This window comes from Parasteatoda tepidariorum, chromosome 6, assembly GCF_043381705.1.
Source record: "Parasteatoda tepidariorum isolate YZ-2023 chromosome 6, CAS_Ptep_4.0, whole genome shotgun sequence".
Lineage (NCBI taxonomy): Eukaryota > Metazoa > Arthropoda > Arachnida > Araneae > Theridiidae > Parasteatoda > Parasteatoda tepidariorum.
The window spans coordinates 66,925,390-66,947,614 of NC_092209.1; the positions used below are offsets into that span (position 1 = coordinate 66,925,390).

A 22,225-nucleotide genomic window follows, 5' to 3' on the forward strand; every position below is an offset into this window, starting at 1 on the left:
ATTTGTATGGCAGTATACCATAGGCCAATGGTAACCATAAAGATTTGTATGGCAGTATACCATAGGGAAAAGCTGATCTAGATCCCCACCAACGAAACAACAACTCCTATGGAGTCCTCAAAAACATCTTCTAAAAGAAATAAATATCCATTTTTTCACCACGAAGTTAATTAAATTCAACTTGTAATCCGGCAAGGCATTCCTGGTGAGTCTTTTCCGGTCTCCGGTTGGCCAATTTTTCCATTTTTGAATGTTTGAAATCTGATGTTCCATTGATTTAGGCTTAGAGTATCAGACCGCCATATTAACGTGTCATCCACTACAAGTGGAATCTTTCGTTAACTTTGGCTACTTATTTTAATTTTTTTTCGATCTCATTCTTGATCAAAAACATTCTATTGCAAACGCCTATGTGATTATCTATCTGAATTTATTAAGTTTTTAATCTTCGGCGGTCTGGTACTTTTATTATCTGTATCTTTTCAAAATATGTCGCGATTGGGTAAAGGTTGTCGCTATGTTAAATTTTGCCATTTGTTAAAGCTGTCTTTCTACACTTTAATTAATATCTTGCTGTTTACAATTTTATCTAAACTTTTTATATTTCTTTCTCCCAACTGTTTCTGATTAAACGACATCTTTCTTTTTATTTTATGCCCTCCCTCTGATTTTATAAAAATTTTTAAAGTCACATCACTTTTCCATTATTAATGGTGTTCTATTCCCCATAGCAATTTGTAAACAATCTCATGATGAAAATCGCAGTTAAGTGCTTATCATCTAGCCAGATTCATCACTTCTTGAATAATTAAATTTTTTTAATTCTTTTAACTTGTTCGGTGTCAATTTCATTTTATTGCTGTCATATATCAATATCAAAGTCAGTGTTTACATTCTCATTAGGTTTTGATTTTAATTCCACTTGGGTTCTTGCAATGCTTTTTTACATTATCTTACATATGTTAGGGCTTTATATTTTTATTTTGTGTTTAATTTTTGCTTGCCATTAAATTATTTTTTTTATCATGTCTCTGTGTTTTACTATCTTACAATATTTCTTAAGTATACACATATATTTGTACAATGTTCGGTTACATATTTATACATAGCTTAGTGTCATCACTTAACTAGATTTGCTGGATTACTGGTTGACAATTGTTATGCTTCAATATCATCAACGGGACAGTCCCTGGCCATATCATCTGCTGCTGTTACCAAAAATGCTTTTAACAATTTAATCTTTCTTTAAGTTTGCAACTTTTTCGTCATAGCGATTTCCTATACCCAATTAATTTTTATTTACTATCCCTGACCAAGTGTCAATAGCATTTATTAATTTTACCAATTTTAACCATGTCTTAAACATGTTTAGTATTTACCAATGTTTCTATATTGCGCTCTCTTATCTAACTATGCTTAACACAACTCAACATAAATTTTCTGAGTTTTATATCCCTCATTAGCCTGTTTTCTATTCTTAGCTTTTCATAGTCTAATACAATCTTTTTTATAGATAAAATTTTGTTCACATGCCACCACTAGTAGCACCGTTACAAATTCGGCTTTTGTCCCGTTTGGTCTATTTTAAACTAATTTCGCTTCGACCACCAGCCCACTCTTTATCTTTTGAGTTTTCATAGTATTTAATTGTTTTAGTAGTCTGTTTAATTTTTAGCTTAGTATCACATATCAAAATTAAAAAAAATTTCGCACTCGCTCCGACCATCGGACCATTATTTAAATTCGCTTTCTTTTAGGTTCCTCTAATATCTCACGCTTATCTAGCTAATTATGATACCAATCAATCAAATTAACGTTTTTTATACTCGCTCCGACCTCCAGACCCACTTTCTATTTCTTGTTTTTTGCATTTTTAACAAATATTGGTTGCCTGTACTCAATATATTTTGTTTCTAATCAACATGACCAATATTTTTCCCTCTCGCCCCGACCACCGGACCCATTTTCTAACGGTTAGTACTAACCGTTTAAAATTTATTTGAATAAGAACAGCATTCAGAAAGGATTTTGCAAGGACAGAGGAAGTTTATCAAAGAAATTAAAAAAAAAAAGCTTTCTGGATATATATATTTATTCTACAATTATTAAGTTTTGCATTTTTAATATCCATTGCGAAAGATTCTTGTAAGTAACTATTTTTTGATGTTATTGGAAGTGGAATTAGAANATTACCTCTTTCCATTAATAAGTAAATGAAAAGTCGATTTCCAGGTGATTGCTCGTTGCAGATAATTCGTTCTTTGAGAAGTTCTCTTTGGTTGTTGCTCACTTTTAATATCGTAGCTTTGATCGATATCGTACCTTTCAATCTTCTTCACATGCGTATTTTAAGAAAATACTCTTAGTAATTATTTTTTGAATTTTTAATTACACAATAATAAGTGAAAACTATATCTACATATTTTTTTGGATTTAATGATTTACCATATTTTGAAATTGTATACAGTCGGACCTCTATTTAACGAAACCGCTAAATCCCGAAAAAAAGTTCGTTATATAGAAAATTTGTTAAATAGAAAATCACCTTTTGAAATACTTACACGACACAAAACAGGTTTTAAATTAACTCCTCCACCCCACCCAACCTCTTTTGAACTCTTTATAATTTCTTTTTACTCTAACTTCCTTATAACGAACGTTCGATTTTATAAAATTACCTCTTTCCATTAATAAGTAAATGAAAAGTCGATTTCCAGGTGATTGCTCGTTGATGATTATTCGTTCTTCAACAAGTTCTCTTTGGCTGTTGTTCACTTTTAATATCGTAGCTTTGATCGATATCGTACCCTACACTCTTCGTTACATACGCATTTTATGAAAATACTCTTAGTAATTATTTTTTGAATTCTTGATTACACGATAATCAGTGAAAATTATATCTATATTTTAATGGAGTTAATGATAAACCACATTTTGAAATTGCCCGAGAAATAATTTTCGGTGAAAGATACCACAATTTTCATGTAGGCAATAGAATTTCTCTGTGTATTAGGCTGTTATCTAGAAGAAACAGAGATAACCTATAAATCACCCATTTGGAAAAAATACTTAGGAGTATTTTGTGAAATGTCACTTTATAAAAAAGTAAGGTTTACCATTCTATAGCTTCAAGCTCTTCTTTTAAAAAGAATTTGAATTTAGGATATGAAGTTCTAATTTTTTTAAAAATTAAAATTAATCATCAATCAAATTTAACGTTCATTTCTTATTTATTAATTTATATGTGACGTAGTAAGCTAGACCACAATTTATAACGATACCAAAGAGCTCTATATATGCATTGCAAAGTAAGCATTTAAGCCACTAACTAAGCAATCATTTAGGCACTATAAGCTATTCAATTTTGAAAAAACTCAAAAATTCATTTATAAATTCAATAGTCCATTGAAACCGGCAAAAGACAATATGTTATGTAAATTATATTAGAAAAATTATTTTCACTTTTTCGTTTTCTTATTTTGTTACTGAGTACATATAATCATTTTTCACATAGCTTTTGATTACTTTTCCTTTTTTTCCTAGCATAAATATTTGTTTGCAACCCTTATATCTTCTGAATTCGGTTTCGGTAAAATTCAAAATATATGTATTAAGGGCAGTGATTACGTAATATCCTATGCATTAACCCTTTGACGCAGATGGGACACCGGTGTTCCTTTTATATATATTTTTAAGCTGTAATTTCAAAGAAAAATATATTTCGTTATTCTTTAATTATAAAAAACAATTTAAAAAGTTGCTAAAAAAATCTGTTAGATTATCGGAACTATATTTGTACCAAAATATAAAATCCAAAAAAAGTAGTTCGAATTTTTAATTTCATTCATAATCAAAAAACTATCAGTAAATACAAATTAAAGAGATTTCATTGATGAATAACTAACTGTTTCTCTTGAATCAAAATAACAGTAAGTAAGTGCAAATTTGAAAAATTATTGTTTGGAAGTGAGCTGTGTTTGTAAGATATTACCTTTAACACAGGAAAAGGCACCTGTGCTTTATACTGTATCTCAGAACCATAAATTCGGAAAATACAAAATATAACATTTTTATACTTATTTTGACCAAAATTATGTTAAATAATGAGAAAAAAAATATGCAAAAATACAAATTAAAATTCTGCGTCAAAGAGTAAGTAAACTACATACATACAAACAACATAAAGATTAATTAATTTTAACAAACTTCAAAAAAAGGGGGAACTTTTTTTTAAAAAATTAATCAAACTGTATGATGGTACAGAAAAAAAATCTAGTTATGAAAAAAGTTTTTAGAACATTAAAAAACGTTAGCCATTATTTTTATACTTATTTTTAAAAAACTTAAATATTTTTTTGCTTAACTACGCTATAGGTTAAGTTTTCTAAAGCATTCTTTACGCCAATGTTTATTTTCAGCTTTTCTTTATACAGCAGTCTAAAATTATAATAATCAATATTCCATCCAATTTCCGATTGTTTCAAAAGTTTTAAGACTAGCATGCAGGAAAAAAAATTAACTCCATGAAACAATTCCAGGATATATTTACTTTATTTTCTCCAAACTAAAAATAGAAAGATGCTGATACATTTCTCCCATATGTGTGCTGTTTTTATAATAGTTTGATCAACAATGTGCAAGTATGATTGAAGATTGGAAGTTCCTCCCCTCCTTAGATTGTTCTCTAAAAGGAACTAAATCAATAAGCGAGTCTTTGGGTCGCCTTGGAAACCTGTCTGCTTGGATCCTAAAACAGATTGCATTACCAACCCTTAAAAGCCTGTTTAGTTCCATTTTAGAACTTCTCATAAACTTTTACACTTTTAAGAACTTTGCGTTTACTTATTACAGAATTTGCTTTTCCTATTTATTTGTAATTCGCAAACTCCACAGAAAAACTTTCATTTACTGCAGTGGAAGAAAAAAAAACATGTTTTGTGTTAATAAAATTCGTCTTGGATTAATTTATGTAGACTAAACTAATCTGATTCATGATATTATGCTGTTACTCGTAATATATGTTTTTGAAATTCTAGTAAAAAAAAATTAAGTTAAAAAATATACATGTTAAAAGTCACAAATTAATATTTTTCCAAAGAACTAAAACACTATAAGAATCTTAATGATTCGTAAAATTTCGATGAGTAGTTTTGTTCTTTCAAAGAATGTAAGAATAGCAAAAATGCTATCGAAGTATACATATTATAAATAACAAATTTATATTTTTCCGAAGAACTAAAACACTATAAAAATCTTAATGATTCGTGAAATTTTGATGAGCAATTCTGTTCTTTCAAAGAATGTAAGAATAGCAAAAATGCTATCGAAATCCCCATTTTATTTAAGTAAACTATTATTTTGAACCCAATATGTTGGACACTGGCACTCACAAGGATATTCGAAGTGTTCTATAATAACCGCTCTTAATACAAAATCTATTAAAAAGAAATGAAAATCCTTCCAAGTCTAATAATAAGATTTAAGCTAGTAAAAAAGAAAAACGTTATCAAGACATGATGAAACATTAACGAGGAGTAGAAAACTTTAAAAGATTAAAAACTGTTTAATTTTCAGAGAAAACTCAAAGAAGATAAAAGATGACCATTAACAAACTTTTCAAATTTTATCTGTCAAACATACTGGTTTCGATAGATTTTGTACCGTTTTTCTCAACTGTAAGGTGTCTTATTTTGAAACTGTTTTCTCATTAATATTTATTTGCGATACCTAATTAGCATACAGTTTACTTTAATTTTGCAGAACTTCAAAAATAAATATTAAGAGCGTTAATTACAGAACTCCCTGTATATATACAAATATAAGTATGCATTAATTCAAACATTAAAAACATTTTTGATTAAGTTTCGGATAATCAAAAATGCTTTTCTTACATATATAATTAATATAAAATGACCTTGAAAAACTGCATTAAATAAAAAGCTATGGTCATCGACTGTTAGTATTCAAAATTTTAACTCTCGTTTTTATTGATTATAAATAAGTATAAAAGAATATAAGTTGTAAGTTTACTTTATTTAATATCTGATTTCTTATTCGTTGAATTGGTTTGCTTCGTTCTGCTCTTTCTATCCACTCTTACATTCACTTATGCGTTCATAAACATCAAGGATTATTATACGATATAATTCGGTAAACTAAATAAAAAAAATTAACGGCCATCACAGTAACGAAATATAGTAAATGGTGCACACCCAAGCACATAAATTTAAAGTTTTTATTTTTAATCAAGGATATAGTATCATCTTCGTTATCAATAACAATTCTTCTTTTAGTATGCAAATTTTCAATGCTGAATCTGTAAAAAGTAATTCATTTTTAAACAGAATATCTGGTGATGGTACTTTAGATTTCATCAAAATTTTAAATCTCTTAATCTGTTGGATAAGGTTTCAATGATTGGAATAAACAGAAATCTAATGGCGCAATGTCGGATGAGTATAGTGAATGAGACCATACCTCCCAATCCCTTAATTAATTTTTTCTAGGGTTGATCTTCCTGGTCAATACGAGTTGGAAGGATCAAAATTACCGTGTTTAAACATTAAAAAAAAAATACTTTTAGCACTTTCAAACGTCTATTGCGATTATTAAACATAGTAAATGTTTTTGGTGGCAACTGCTGCGTCCCACCCTTGTGCAACTCAACATACAATGCTGGATATGTACCTTTTTCTTTATTACACCATTAATTTCAAAAAAATGAAAAAAATTTAATTTGTATTAATTTGCTCAAATTTTGTATTTTGCCATGTAAATTTACATTCTATAAGAATACGTAAGAATCATATAACCTACAACTAAAAACTTTTTTCGATTATTGGTAAATAAAATAATTAAAAATGATATTTACTGACAATTTTTACACGGAATTTAATAAACAAATTTTATAATTGAGTGCGAAAATTTTACAATTAGCTAAAAAGAGTCTTGAATTAAGGCGAAATACGCAAAAAAAAAATAATGATAATGTAAGGAGTCCAAACTTTAAACCGCTCTTCCGACCAAACTACTGACCATAGTTCTCAGACTGTGGCTACGCCTTCTATTTTAGAGTAAGAATTCCGAATCCGTTGATTGTTTTTTCAGAGAAAGTATGTTTTTGCGTCTGATTTCTCACATTAAAATATCGTCTTCACTAAATAATTAGCATATTTGAGGTCAATCTTCCGAGCCATTAAGATTGAATCCTAGAACGTGAAAAAATCCGATCATTAAATCAAAAGTTATTTAGGGTGTTTTATTTTTTTTCCCGCACTGTACATTGAGACCTTTATGACAACTTTACGATTTAATGTTTTTATCACCTACTCAGAAAAATTAAGTGTAGGTCTGAAGTAAAAATCAAAGAGAAAGGTCAGTAATTGTGACATTGTGTTGCTAAATGGCACCATGTAATTTTTTTAGAATTATTGGAACACTGCATAATATTTGTGAATTAGATGTGTTTCTTGCGTGAGGTAAATGACATTTGATCAATCATTATTTTTAAACATTTATTCAAGACACACGTCATCAAGGTTGGCATTTAATTACGTGCAAAGAATAACAAATACACTGGTGGACAAAATTAAGAGATGGAAAGCATTTTCGCACATTCATTCGCACATGCAAGATATCCGCACACCGCTCCATGTGTTTGACAATGGTTCCGTGAATGCCCAGAGGTACAGGCAGGAGGTCTTAGAGCCCCATGTGCGTCTTTTCAGGGGCGCTGTTGGCCCTGAGTTCATTTTTATGGACGACAATGTGCGACCACATAGGGCTCTCATGGTTGATAAGTATCTGGAAAGCGAGGATATTCAACGAATGGAATGGCCAATCAAATCCTCTGAACTGAATCCTATTGAACATGCTTAGGATGCTCTTGGGAGAGCTATTGCGATACGCCAAACTCCCTCCAGAACCATTCTGGAGTTAAAAATTGCTCTGATGGAGGAATGGGAGGGTCTTCCACAAGTCCTCCTTAACTCCCCTATTAACAGCATGCATATTCGTTGTGCATGCTGTCTGTCAGGGGTGACCATACACCGTACTAGAGGCAACACATACTGTACAAGCCTCACTTTTATTGTCATCTTTTATCCTTAAGTTCAGACTACATTGGATTTATTGGCAATAGGTCTTGCCAGTGAATGGCACTTTCATTTTTGTTTTGCATACTTTATTATCATGGAATAAGCTATATCCATACCATATTTCATTTATTTATATTCAGTATTTTTTGAGATATTTGGGAAAATGTCTTCCATCTCTTAATTTTGCCCACCAGTGTATTTCTGTTTCATGTTTATTGTCTACGGTTAAATCTTTAATTCTAATGTTTTTGCAAAGATTTTTAGTTCCATAGAACAACTTAAAACATAATTTGGTTTTAAATTCTCTTTCTTTAAACTATTTCATTTTTATTTTTTCAGGATTGTCTTACTACGGACAACTTTATAATGTCGAACTTTCCAAGATGTCTTGAAATATCAACAATAGCTCACTTCAGTTAAAGCACGATAGGTAAACCAGGCTCCAAAATACATCGTACAAAGTGGCGGAAGGACCAAATTCCGCGGCTGAAAATGATCCCTATCGTCAAAATGCCACAGAAAATATGACAAGATCAGACAAAATGGACAATAAATGGGACCCAGGGCCTCCTATAGCCTTGGTTGGGTCCTCTGCTCCCAACGTTCCAACTGCCCCACATGTTCCATCTATTCCTCAACCTCCTACATTGCCGTATGGAGCTAACCTACCATCAGGCTCTCTGCCTCAACCTCCAGGTTGGCCCCAACAAGCGTTGAGGAGGAGTCAGTCCAGATCGACTTCCTCTTTGCCTCCTGAACCCTTCATGATCATGAAGAGCCGGACACTCAACAAACGTGTAACTATCAATGTGGGTGGTGTAAAACATGAAGTGCTGTGGAGGACTTTGGAAAATCTACCTCATACGAGGCTGGGGAAGCTGAAAGATTGTAACACGCATGAAGCTATCATGGAGATGTGTGACGATTACAGGTATGATATTGTTGTGATTTCTCTTATGCTGAGTGACGGAAAAATATGGAAGTGGTTAAGTATCATAAAGAAATATTCATCGGATATAAAATACACTGTAAAATATTTCCAAAAGAAGTATTCAACGACACCAGTCTCGATGTTAGATCACGTACCTTGAAGCTGGGTCATCAACTGGAAAGTAATTACTACATTCTACTGGTACATCTTCTTGGAAGTTTTGGGATGTATGTTGAGTTTGGGGTCGTTAGAAAATATGTACAAATTATGGATTCTCTTTTTACGAAAATTTAAATCTAAAACAAAAATTGCGGGTTTTGTTTAAAAAATTGAAGTTGCTTCCTACCTCACTTCTAGGGTAGAGGGTTTTGCTTCAAGTTCGGCACAGTTAAATGCATCTTTTGATTTTTAGATCCCAAGAGTATTTCTCGAGATATTTGACCATTACCATGCCTTTCAATCACCCTGTAGTTAATAGTTACTATTATAATTTTTGGCTCCACGAAAGTTCTGACATCTTTTGTGTTAAGCATACCGTTTAATAGCTAAGCTTGGAATATTTCATCATTTCTTCTGTGTTCTGTGCATACTGTCTACGTCTACAGTCCTGGTAACCGAAACTCTCCAGAGTGGCAGCGGACTCTGCAGATTTTATAGCATCTACAGATTACTTTCCACTTAAGATTTTTTTTTTAAAATGGAGAAAAATAGCAATAAAAAGCCCAAAACAATTAAAAACCAACGATGAATTTCAAAAAAATAAGAGTCTTTAATTTTCATTCATGAAGGCAAAGAAATAATTTTCCTTTTTTAAAATTTTATACCACAAAAGACACGTCCTCAATTTATCCTTATTTTATTCTTTTTGTTACTGTTTTTGTCCTCCAAGTACTTGCGACAGTATAGTATTTCATTTTAGGCAACAGTAAATAGGTGCAAATCAAAACACCATAAATTACGATTGCGTTAATTTTTTCTTTCAAAATAAATAGAAAGTTTTAACTTCAATATTATCATCTGCAAGTTCAGCCTTTCTTTCTGATTTCTTTATTGGGTTTAGAATAAGCTGATTAAATTTGAACAAAGCTAAAGTATGATTGAATAAAATTCGAATTAAATTTAAAGACCACAAAGCTTTTGGGTTCGACTCTATTATATTTTATGTTTGCAAATTTTGCTAAACATATGGTAGATAAAGCTTAATTAATCTCTACTTGACTACTTTGAAGTTGCAGACAAGCTTGTATTTTTTAAGATAGGGTTGCAGATTGACTCTATAAATCCTGGTACCGGGTCAGCAATTTATTTTAAACTACTTTCTTGTGCATTCGAGATTAGTTAAATTAATCTTTAGTGTAAATATCGCAGTTACTCAAACTATCTTTTTCCTTACCCTGTAACAGAGATCTGAGATTTTTAAAAGTAAACTTACCGAACCTGTGTCAACACAATGAATTGTTACTATGTTTAATTTCAGAATACCATTGGTGCAGCATGAGAGGGGGCATACTTTTGGTTTTTAGCATACTGTTCGTTTATTCTCAGTTTTATGTATATATGCATAGTTATTTTTTATATATATATGTATAAAACTTAAAATAACCAGTTTTCAAAAAACAAAAAGTGTGCTACCCCCTCTAACGATACCCCTATCAACTTAACTATAAGTCAATGTTTTCTGGTTAAATTATGTTGCTTTTAATATTAAAACTCATTTCAATTTAATTGCTGGTATGTTCAAACGTAATAATATAAAACGTTTTGCGTGTTCACATTTGGAACTGCTTTTGTGTGTGTCACAGCTGGAATGCTTTGAGAATGTTTAACTATTTCCAGTTATAAAATGTGCTTTTTCTTCTTTTTTATTTCATTTATTTATTATTATTTTTGAAAACCAGATCGTCTTCTATCTCCTCTTTACGATTAAGAAACAAACTTTATGAAATGCTATAGATAAATTAAACATCATTTATGTTTCTTCAGTCCCTCGAGCAGTTAGTTTTCTTGTTGCACGTGCTCATCATTAGTCAAATGTCGAGTTACAAAAATTAATTGAAATGCATCGTTTGGTTGCAACGAAAAGCTTTACTTCATGAAAATTCTCAGAACTTAAACAAAATGGCTTAATTTACTAGATTATACTACTTTACTGAATCCAGAATTCGTTTAGACCTAAATTTATACACTAATTATGTTTTTATTAAATGTCCCTAAAATGTTTCTAATTTAAACATTTGTGCTAATGATGCTATTTTATTGTCATGAATACCAAGACTTGTAAAATTAATTGGACGCTAACGGCGTAAACCATCCATCAGAAAAATATTTGCTTTGTCCAATAAGTCATTACTGAAACTTTTTCCTATGTTGTGTTGAATTCGAATCATGAAAAGAATTAAGACTAATTTATTACGTTTTGTTGCAAAATGAAAAATTACAAAGTATCAAATAAAATGCTCTTTGTATGTTATACTTTACAACTAAAGTAGGCTATACTTTACAAATAAAAATTTAAATTGCAGTAATATATTTATTTTCAAACAAAGTCATCATTTCCGAAGCTTCAAAAGAGAAAAAAAAATTCATTCATCTATTTTAATCGTTAAATTAACACATAATGATCTCCAGCGTTTTGTTAGCAGTGGTTTTAAATATGAATCATAAATTCACTGGAATTGATTTTTCGACATAAATTTGACATTGATCACTTTGAATATACCAATCGTAGCAAGTATCAAGTTCACTTATGTTTAAATAATAATTGGTTCTGCAATAGATTTATAATGTGAACATATTTACCTACCCATAACCTTTTGAAATAAAATATTTAACAAGAATAAAATTGAATAATTTTTGAAATGTAAACGTAGATAGTTATCTATCATCTACTTCCTGAAATAAAATATGAAATTCTACTTTTACTCGATTTTTATGTAGGACATCATTAAAGTATAACGCAATTTCTACAAGAATTTAACTCGATAAGAATTAAATTGGTAGCAAAACTCATTACTGTAAGACAAGACTTCGAGGTAATTGAAGACGGTTATTTTTTATTTCAAAAACCCTCTAGTGTTATAAATAAAATGAGCGTTTCGAATTTTTCTAAGTTACTTTAGATTGTCTAATAATTACTTTTATTCAACGGTCAAATTGGAATGAAAAAAAAATCCGTTTATTATTTGCGTGATCTTAATATAAAAGAAATATATTATTCTCAAAAAAATATTAAATATTATCAAGAATCTTCAAGTAATACAATTTAGTATTAGATCTGAATTCATATATTCTTCTTCAAGACAAAAGTGTTTCTTCTTTTTGAAAAGTTATTTAAAAAAAGCATTTTTTATTAAATTCGGAACAAAATCTAACATTAAATTTTTTTTGTTAAATATTATTTTTAGATTATTTAAAATTTTTATTAGTTAGTAATAGTATTCGTGGAAATGAAATCTAATTAGGAATATTTCACGTATTTGTTTTTTTCTTCTATAATTCTTAAGGAATTGAAATTTAAAAAAATGTCTTGAAAAATCAACATCCCTTTGCATTTATTAAAAACAATAACCACCAAACTTTGAGGTTTGAGTGAAGCATATTTTCCGCTGGTTATATACAGTATAGGACTATAGTACAGAATACTACAGATTATCACTGAAGAAGAATTTATTTAGCAAATAGAAATTCTATAAAACCTTTATTAGACAATATGGACATTGGCATTATTCGATCTGACATTTATATATCTGTTGACATATTATGTAACATATCTGTTGACATATTGTATGACATATTATATAAAATTATTTATTCATAGTGATGAAATAAATTATTTTAATTCTGATTAATTGAAATATTATTACTTAATCTTTACTTAAATAAAAAAATATTTTTCCAAAGTACGAAAACTGAATAGTAGTTGGAGGGTATAAAAAGCTAAATTTTTTATCTGAATAGATATATTTTTTTAAAAAAGAAGCTAAAAAAATTTTACCACAAAAAAGCAAAATTTTATAAATCTAAAATAATGCTCATACCTAATACTAAAACTTTATTTTTAATAATTTCGCCCTTTTCTTTCTCATATTACATGCCAGGAAAGGATAGATTAATAAGGATCCTAATCTCGTAAATTATAATAATATTTATTATTTTATTTCCGCGTCATGCTTTTTTTTATGTGAAGTCATTTTATTTTCTTATATTGAATATATTAAAACGTTAACATTTGATGCAGTTGATCCGTTCTCGTCTTTTTAACCTATAAACTCTAGATTCAAGCAGACACCTTTACTTGTTTTTGTCAGACTTAGTTTATGGTGATATTTGATTTCGTTACCTTGAGTTCGAAATGTTGTTTAAGTTCTGCTTAGTATAACCCATTTCGGGTTTTGTACCTTTACATTTTTTCTTATATGTACATTTAGTTTTATTAGTAGGATTTCGATATATTTCGATTCTTTTTAAAGGGTAATTTAAATGGTATTTATATATGATTTATCTATATCCCATATAGCAAAAAACCACCAACATTTAACTCTTTGACGTATCATTTTTAAACATATTTTTCATACTTTTTATTATTTTGTATTAATTTAGGTCAAAATAAGTAAAAATATTATATTTATCATTTTAATAATTTATGGTTATGAAATATAGCATGAAACACCGGTGTTTTTTTTTCTGCGTTAAAAGTGAAATCTTCAAAATATGGCTCACTTCTAAGCAATAAATTTTCAATTATTTAGATCTAAGAGAAACAGTTATATTCATCATTGAAATTTCTTTTATTTACGAAATTAATTACTGATTNATAAGTAAAAATATTATATTTAGCATTTTAATAATTTATGGTTATGAAATATAGCATGAAACACCGGTGTTTTTTTCCTGCGTCAAAAGTGAAATCTTCAAAATATGACTCACTTCTAAACAATAATTTTTTAACTATTTAGATCTAAGAAAAACAGTTATATTCATCATTGAAATTTCTTTTATTCACGAAATTAATTACTAATTAATTTTTGAATATGAATAAAAAAAACTTTTTTTTCAAACTACTGTTTTTGGATCTTATATTTTAGTGTAAAATATAATTTCGATAATCTTACAGATTTTTTTTGCAACTATTAGACTGCTTTTTTATAATTAAAAAATACCAAAATATATTTTTGCTTCTAATAAGAGTGCCAGAAAGAAATATATGAAAGGGACATAGGTGTCGCATCTGCGTCAAAAGGATTAAGATAAAAAAAATTTTTTTTAAGAAAAATAGATTTTCCGTAGAAAAATACTTCAGAAACAGCTTGCCGGTATTTTTATACACTCTCTCTTAAAATATCTCCAAATATGATCTTCTAAGTTATTCAATTATTCCAAATCTGGTTGTAAAATATCTAGCCCTAGACTGGTTTTAATTCAACTTATACTAATCACATATATTTATTTTTTTTATTTCAGCTTAATGGACAATGAGTATTTCTTTGATCGCCATCCACGCTCCTTCAGCGCTGTCCTGAATTTCTACCGAACAGGAAAACTGCATTTGGTGGAAGAAATGTGTGTGCTGGCCTTCAGTGATGATCTCAACTATTGGGGAATCGATGAGCTCTACCTGGAATCCTGTTGCCAGCACAAATACCACCAGAAGAAAGAACACGTTCAAGAAGAGATGAGGAAAGAGGCAGAATCCTTGAGGCAGAGGGAGGAAGATGAGTTTGGGCACCACCGGTGCTCGCAGTACCAAAAATTTCTGTGGGATTTGCTGGAAAAACCCAATTCTTCTGTACCTGCCAGGGTGAGATGTCCATCAATTCTTTTCCCCTTAACCATTTTTTATTGTTAAACTTCTTGTTCATTTGATTTTTTTATAATTATTTGAAACAGCAAGAAACACATAAGTCAGTAATATATAGTACCAATCTGTTATATTGTTGTTTCTAACGACACTTGGACAAGCCAAGATCGCCAGTCATTGGACTTTTGCGATTTAAGTCAGTGAGGTGCGCCCTTCGTTTGACAGGAGAGCACCGCAAGTGTGAAGATACGTCGTGGTCCAGAACCTCACGGATAGATAGCAACACCACTCATTCCTAAGGCTACTCCCTCTATTTTAACATAGATCTGAAGAGTAAAAAAAATTAACTGCCTAACCACCGATCACAGAACTTTTGATTCCACAGATTTTACGTAAATCGCATTAACTCTGTTAGTAACAGTGGAATGGAGGATTGAATCCCGGCCCTCAGGACCGAAGTTTGATTCTGTAACCACTAGGCTACCAGAGCCAATCAGTCATGTTAGTTTACTTTCTGAATTTTTTATTGTCATATTTTCTTTCCATTGAGTTAATGCTTTTTTCTTTTTAATCGAAGAATCTTTTGCGCAATATTTGCGATAAAACAGCAAAGAAAGCACAAGTTAGTCGAAATTTGCTTTTAATTATTCTATCAGTTTGCATAGTTAAATTATCGATGCGAAATATGTAACAATACCTAATAAAGTGTTATCTGCATTCTAGCTAAATGCAATATATTATGCAGGGATTTTCATGATGAGATATTTTTTTTCTTCAAATTTTAAGCCCAATTCCACTCAATATGAAGAAAATACATTCTGTTGCTTGCACATTAATAACACATAGTTTTATTTTATAAAAAATGAACTATAACAAAATAAAATGAAAATCACGCATGATATTCGCTTGTAAGGGCTGAAGCTTACAACTTTTTCTGAACTGTTCCCAGGCGCATTTCTGAAAATATAAGAATAATAATTAATTTGAACGATTTTATTTAGAAATGTTCCAGAATCTCACAAAAATTGGTTCGTTACCAGCCATCGTGTAATGTCGCGCAAACTTGCTGTAACTGTTATAGTTTGATTAATTTAACCCCGTTTTTGAAAAATATTAGTCTAGAAAGGATTAATATTATTCTCTAAACTAGTTCAAATTAACGCCTTTGAAGGTTGCTGAAAATTATAAGGGAATTGTAATTCCACACGATCTGAAATTTCTAACGGGAAAGTTTGAGTATTAAAAACTGCGTGTAAAAGAGATTCGAAGTCTTCAAGTAATACAATTTTGATGTACTATTTAAGTAATATTTATGTATTAAAGTTGAAATGGTGATTCTCGTTTATTCCATATAAAATTATATACTCAAAATACAGTTTTAACTTATTTAATATTTTATACAGTTGGATTTTTTGAGCCTGCTCTTGAAATGCAACATCATCTTACCAGAGTTATTTTCTCGTCTTAATTTGACATATAGGATTACTTTCAAGTATTTTTTACATAAAATTTTACTGCTGTATATGAATATTTAGGATTTAGTTGCTATTTTAGAATTTTCTATACTGAAATTTACTCCGAAATAGTTTTCTACAAGGCGTAGAAGAAAAACATAGTTTGTTTAATTACACAGGGGAACAAATTTTTTGTTGAATTTATCGAAATAGTTGATCTTGCGACTAGTTCGTGTGTGGAAATTTCAAATCTGAAATTAGTTTCTAAAGCTATAGATTTTTTTAAATGACATTTTCAGTATATTTTTGTCGAACTGTTCTAATGTTCAAATATGTTACATGTAACAGGGGGCAAACTTTTAGTGGAGTTCAGGCACTTCATCAGGATTAAAATTTGCATAGGAAACAAAATACGGAAATGTCGTAGTACGCGATTAGAGGCGCTTCCCTATTATGACCTGCACAAAAGCACGCGAAGGAAAAGTTTATAATAGCAATGTGTCTCCAGCGGCGTATGGCGACGTTTCCGGGCATTGGTTCCTATGTAATTTTAATCCTGATGATGTACCCTATCTCTCCTAGAAATTCGTCGCAACATTAGTACGTTCCCTGTTATATATTACGTTTTTAAACAATCATTTCGACTAAAAAATATACTAAAATGAAATATAAAGAAAAAACTGTAGCTTTGAAAAGAAAACAGACCCCAGTTTCGAAATCAGCGTTGCGAAAGTGTTTGTTAAAAATCTCATGCAACATAAAACAAAAAAATATTTGTTCCCCATTGTTGTTGTTGTCGTATACCATTAAGGCAAAGGGAGTGAGCTTCATCTTATTTCCCAGTGGCGCCACCTGTAGCAAAGAATTTGACTTACATCATACACATACGTCACAGCCTGTTTATAGGACGGACCCATTCTTACATCCATTTATCGACAAATATTAATTTTGATCAGAACCAGAGAACGATGGATCTCCAATTCAGTACCCCCACTGGTATGATTTGTCATGGGAACATGGAAGACTTTGTGACCCTACATATCTAACATGTACATGTCACCATTTACAACACGGGAAGTCTTCGGCCGGAAAAGATCGAACTCACGACCACTTAGACATGGGTCTACAGCCCTACCAACCAGGCTATCTCGACCCCTTCAGTGCTATTCATTCAATAAATTAGTAGATTTTGCAGATTTGAATTGGGCTCTGAAATGTTTAAAATTTTTAACTTTTCCACTAAAAAATGCCTGAGACATATTTCGTTTAGTAATTTTCCCGATGATTTCTCAGTTATAAATAATCAATGTGCAAAATATAATTGAAAAATTGAGGTTATGAGGAAGGTTACGCTTAAATAATTTAAGTGAAGATTTTTTTCTTAAAGGGTTTTATCAATTTCCCCCAAAAATGTTTCTCTCTGTCTTTTTCCCCTAAACTTCTTTCCCACTATATTCAAATCATTTCTCTGCACTACTGTTAACATAGGATGCAGAGATTACCTTTCTAAGGCACCATCAATCATAAAGTTATTACTTTTACATCAATCAGAGTTCGTGTCGAGTTCATACTGCTTCCTATGCTTAACGGTACGAGAATTAATCTTTTCGGCCTTAAATAGAAATATCATGACACTACATTCCTTATAAAATGTCAACACTGATTTAAGTTATTTCAATTGAGTTGTTGAAATTGAACTTTTTTTGGAGATGGCAGTAAATTTATAATTTTTTTATTAAATATAACTAAAGTAGTTATATTTATTGATTTAATGTGCTAACAAAATCTATCCTCATATAACGTCATATAACGTTCTTATAACGTCATCTACATTCAGAACATTTAACTACTATTACTTGTAACAATTTTTCCTTCAAAACGAGCTCATAAGGAAGATTGGATTACCTTTGTTTTGGAAGACTTTAATCCCGCAAATTAAGTGTGTCCAGATGCGAAATATTAGCATTAACAATATTGCAATGATTATTTAGATTGTGAGCTCTGACACTATTTATTTTGCTGTCACGTATACGGTGTATGTTTGTATTAAATTCCTTGCAATTTGTCAGTATGGGGTATTTCTGAGAGTTTTCTGACATAAAAAAAGAAATTTAGAACCTATTTAGAAGGAAATTATATTAGAAATTATAATAAAACAGAAAATAAGGTTTTCCAAAATTACAAAAAAATTTATACAATTTTTGCATGGAAAAAAAGTTTTAGTATAAGATGAACAAAGGATTAAAGGGTTTTGGTGCGAAAACTAATGTCAACTGGAAAAAAAAATTAAAAATTTAAAGTGTTTTGAACAAAGAAAAAAATATATATTTAAAAAGTCTATGCTTATTCATAACAAAACTGGGGAATTCAGTCATGTAAGAATTTATAGCTATTTATCACTAGATAACAGATTATATAGGATTGAGTTTCTATGTTCTGAAACAGAGATAATTTTCAGTTATTACAAATATTTCTAGGAAAAACTACTATTTTATTTATAGATTATTTGCTGCTAAAAAAGTATTAAAATCAAAATTACCAATTGGTTTTTTTATAAATAAAACATTTTTAGAATTCATTTAATTTTTTATGATCTGAATGCATTTTGCGGTGGTTAATTTGAGTGATAACATGTATAGAATAGAAAACAATGGTCTAGCTAAATGATGTTTTTCTTCGCATGTTTTCTTTAACTTGATTTACTTATTATTTGGTAAAAAATTAATTTGCGTTTTTATACAGAAACATTTAAGTTACATTTATTTGTTACAAGTATCAAGTCTTTTGTCAAGGAGAAATTAACATAAGAATACTTGACATAAGAATACTAGATAAGAATATTTGAGATTCTTTTTCGAAAGTGTTTGAAGATGCCTAAATGTAAGCTATTTTCAAAAATAATGTTGCAAATTTTGTGGTGAGTAACATTTAAATTTTTTTTGACAATTTTTAAAATTTGGTATTTTAAATCTAAACGGCCTATATTAAGCAATTACACATCACACTTCCACCAGTATAAAAGACCGTTGGCCAGCTTTGTTTAAGTTCTTTTCTTAAATATAATGAAGTAAATAAATTCTTCTCAAAACTATTTTATTCACTTTTTTAACACCTTTAAGGAAATAAATGTATTTATTATAATAACTATTTTGTTACAGAAAAACTCATTTTCATAAGCCACTCTTGATAAATCTACCAATATCTGTGTGAAGCCAAAACCACATTAATTTAATTTAAAGCTATTATTTATTGAAAATAATAACTTTAATTTAAATTAAGCTTTAGGTTAAATATTATAACAGTGGAATTTCATTAATAGTGCACTCAAATACTTTAATAGATGCATTTTTTTTCCAAAAAATATACTATTTTAATATTTTAACATCTTTTTGAAAACAAAGATTGTTTTCAGCGTTAGCATCTAATCTTAATTTATTAAATACCAAAATTATGGCCCAAACTTTTTTTCTATACAATTTACTTACAGACATCGAATTTAAACTCTAAATAGGCTATAATTAATATGTTAATGAATAATTGGTTATGTAATATTTAAATTAAAACATATGATTAAAATTACGTTTTTTTTCTCTCAAAAACATATCTGCTTTGTCAATAAATTTTATTATTTAAAAAATTATTAGATACATTAATTATTTAAATTAATTCCTTTTAAATCAGCATCCAAATTGCTGCGGGCTTGTTTTCAAACATTTAAGATATTACAACGCATTGAAGAGCAAGTAAAACTCATATCCTCATTGGATTTTAGTAAACACGATAACTTTTTTTAAAGTAGTGCATGTGCCCGATCTGTCTTTTTTTGTCGCTATTTTTGTTTATATGAACTCTGCACCTTGGAGTAAGTCTTAAGAAACAGCTGCACGAGATCTTTAATTGACACTCTTCCATCATCTCTTAACGGATCTGGCAAAATAATACTAATAAACTCTAATAATCTTGACTCAGAAGCTACATTAAATCTTAAGTTAGTTATGTTTACTAAAAACAAGATTTGCAGCACATCCAAGAGTACAGATAAATTATGTTTTTTTAAAACTGGTAATTTTTTGCTTCCACTAGATCACGTTTTTCCTTCATGTTCACAATTTCTTTTTTAAAAATAACACTGTTGATTCAATTTGGGATTCCTATACACATACATATTTTGCTAAAATTCAGTTTCTATTTATAATAGTTGTCAGTAACGTGAAGATAGCATATTTTGCTGTAAAATAATTTTTTAAACAAATAGTGTATTAATATGTCGTATTTTATTCAAAGGTAAAACATAGTAAAAAGCAAAAGACAATTTTTTGAGCAAACTATTCAATAAATAATTGGTTTTAATAAGTTTTAAATTTTTAGTTTTTAATTTTTATAGAATAAAATTTTTAAATGTATTAAAGGAGTAAATGATTCAATCGAATGTTAACTTTCATAGTCGCTTTCTAACTTTCACTTAAAATCTTTAATACAGAATAAAATTTTTGATGTTTGAAATGACTAAAACGATTCGACAAATGGCTTATTTTCTCACTCATATTTTAATTCTCATTTTTAAACCTTGTTGTAGAATAGAATTTTTACTTGCATCAAACAACCACAGAGAAATGAAAAAGGAATTTAATAAATGATTGATTTTTTTTTTATAAATGTTTTCTTAATTTCTATTTTAAACTTCGTTGTAGAATACAATTTTTATATGCATGAAATTGCCACAGAGAAATAAGTAACTAAACGATTCAAATAATTATTAATTTTCATAATCGTTTTCAAACACTCTTTTCGGTTGCATATTATTCTATAGTAATGATTGGCAGGTTGTCCAAAATTTAAAAGCTAATTTTAACTTATGTCTTATAAAAAAATATAAATGCGTATTTTTCTAGCCTTAATTCAAAAACTAGACACAACAAAAAACAAAACTTCTTTCCAGAAAGCAAATTAGCTGTCTATTTTTCTATGCTTGTTTTTATAAAACTCTTGTGTGAAGATTTTTAAATGCAATTCAGGATGTTGTAAGTTTTAAATTTTGAGAGGTGGCTGATTACAAAAATGAGCGTGCGTGAAATTTTGTTTTTTAAACAGTGCATATACTTAAGTTTAGTGAATATCCGGCGGTATATTATTAGAATAAACTTGCTACTTTCTGAACTTTTGAAAATCGTCTGACACGGTTTAAGACTTTTTGACGAGAGAGATATTTTCCCTTCGATTGCCAGAAAAATATGGTCTAAAATCATACGTGTTTAGTTTTTGAAGTGAAATTCAGAATTTTTTTTTTTGTTCTTATACCAAAATAAAAAAGGGACGTTTTTTTCATGACTAGCTTTATAAATATTTTTTAAAACAAGAACAACTTTTTCATTTTTTAAATTGATGAATTTATGGCCGCTTAAATAGTCTAGAACAAATAAAAATAAAATGAATCTAATTTTTTTTTATAGTTCTAAAAAAATTCACAGATCCCCTTACCTATACCATTTTTGAGTTATTTTCTTTTGTTTCTTTTTGTGTCCAAAATCAGGCCAATTTTGCTGCTTTAACTCACATTTTTTTTATTGTTTAGAGACAGATTAAGTTCTACCAAAAGGGATGAAAAAAGTTTTTTTTTCTTTCTTTTTTTTCAAAAATCATATTTTAATAAAAATGAATGCATAGAAAAATATTATAAAAAGGACCTATAACACTGAGGTAAGAATGTCATATAAAATCAAAATAGTAAGAGAGTTATGACATTTTTCTACTGTTGTCGGACAAAAAAAGATGTCTTAACTATCACGTAATATTAACAATTTATGTAATAATATTTAGTTCTAAAACTGATGTAAAAAATTCTTCAAATACTTTTATTTTCACGCGTGTAAATTACGACAAAATTTGAATTTTATTTTAAGCACTTTAGCCAACCGTATTTAATTATTTACTTGAGTACGTGTGATGC

The 22,225-nt window shown here is 29.3% G+C and overlaps 2 protein-coding genes across 5 annotated transcripts in view; one reads left to right on the top strand and one right to left on the bottom strand.

Annotated features, from left to right (window-relative positions):
* LOC107445576 (tRNA Selenocysteine associated protein) overlaps positions 1-22,225 on the bottom strand; it is a 363,438-nt gene that overhangs the window by 295,901 nt on the left and 45,312 nt on the right. The gene's annotated exons all lie outside the window — the stretch shown is intronic.
* The window catches only part of LOC107438489 (potassium voltage-gated channel protein Shab), a 137,164-nt gene that overhangs the window by 43,232 nt on the left and 71,707 nt on the right, over positions 1-22,225 (top strand). For all 4 annotated transcript variants that reach the window (XM_071182476.1, XM_043041864.2, XM_043041866.2 and 1 more), the window contains exons 2-3: positions 8,436-9,027; positions 14,488-14,824. In XM_071182476.1, coding sequence (XP_071038577.1) covers positions 8,621-9,027; positions 14,488-14,824 — 744 coding nt within the window. In that variant the 5' untranslated portion in view covers positions 8,436-8,620. The remainder of the gene's footprint in view (positions 1-8,435; positions 9,028-14,487; positions 14,825-22,225) is intronic.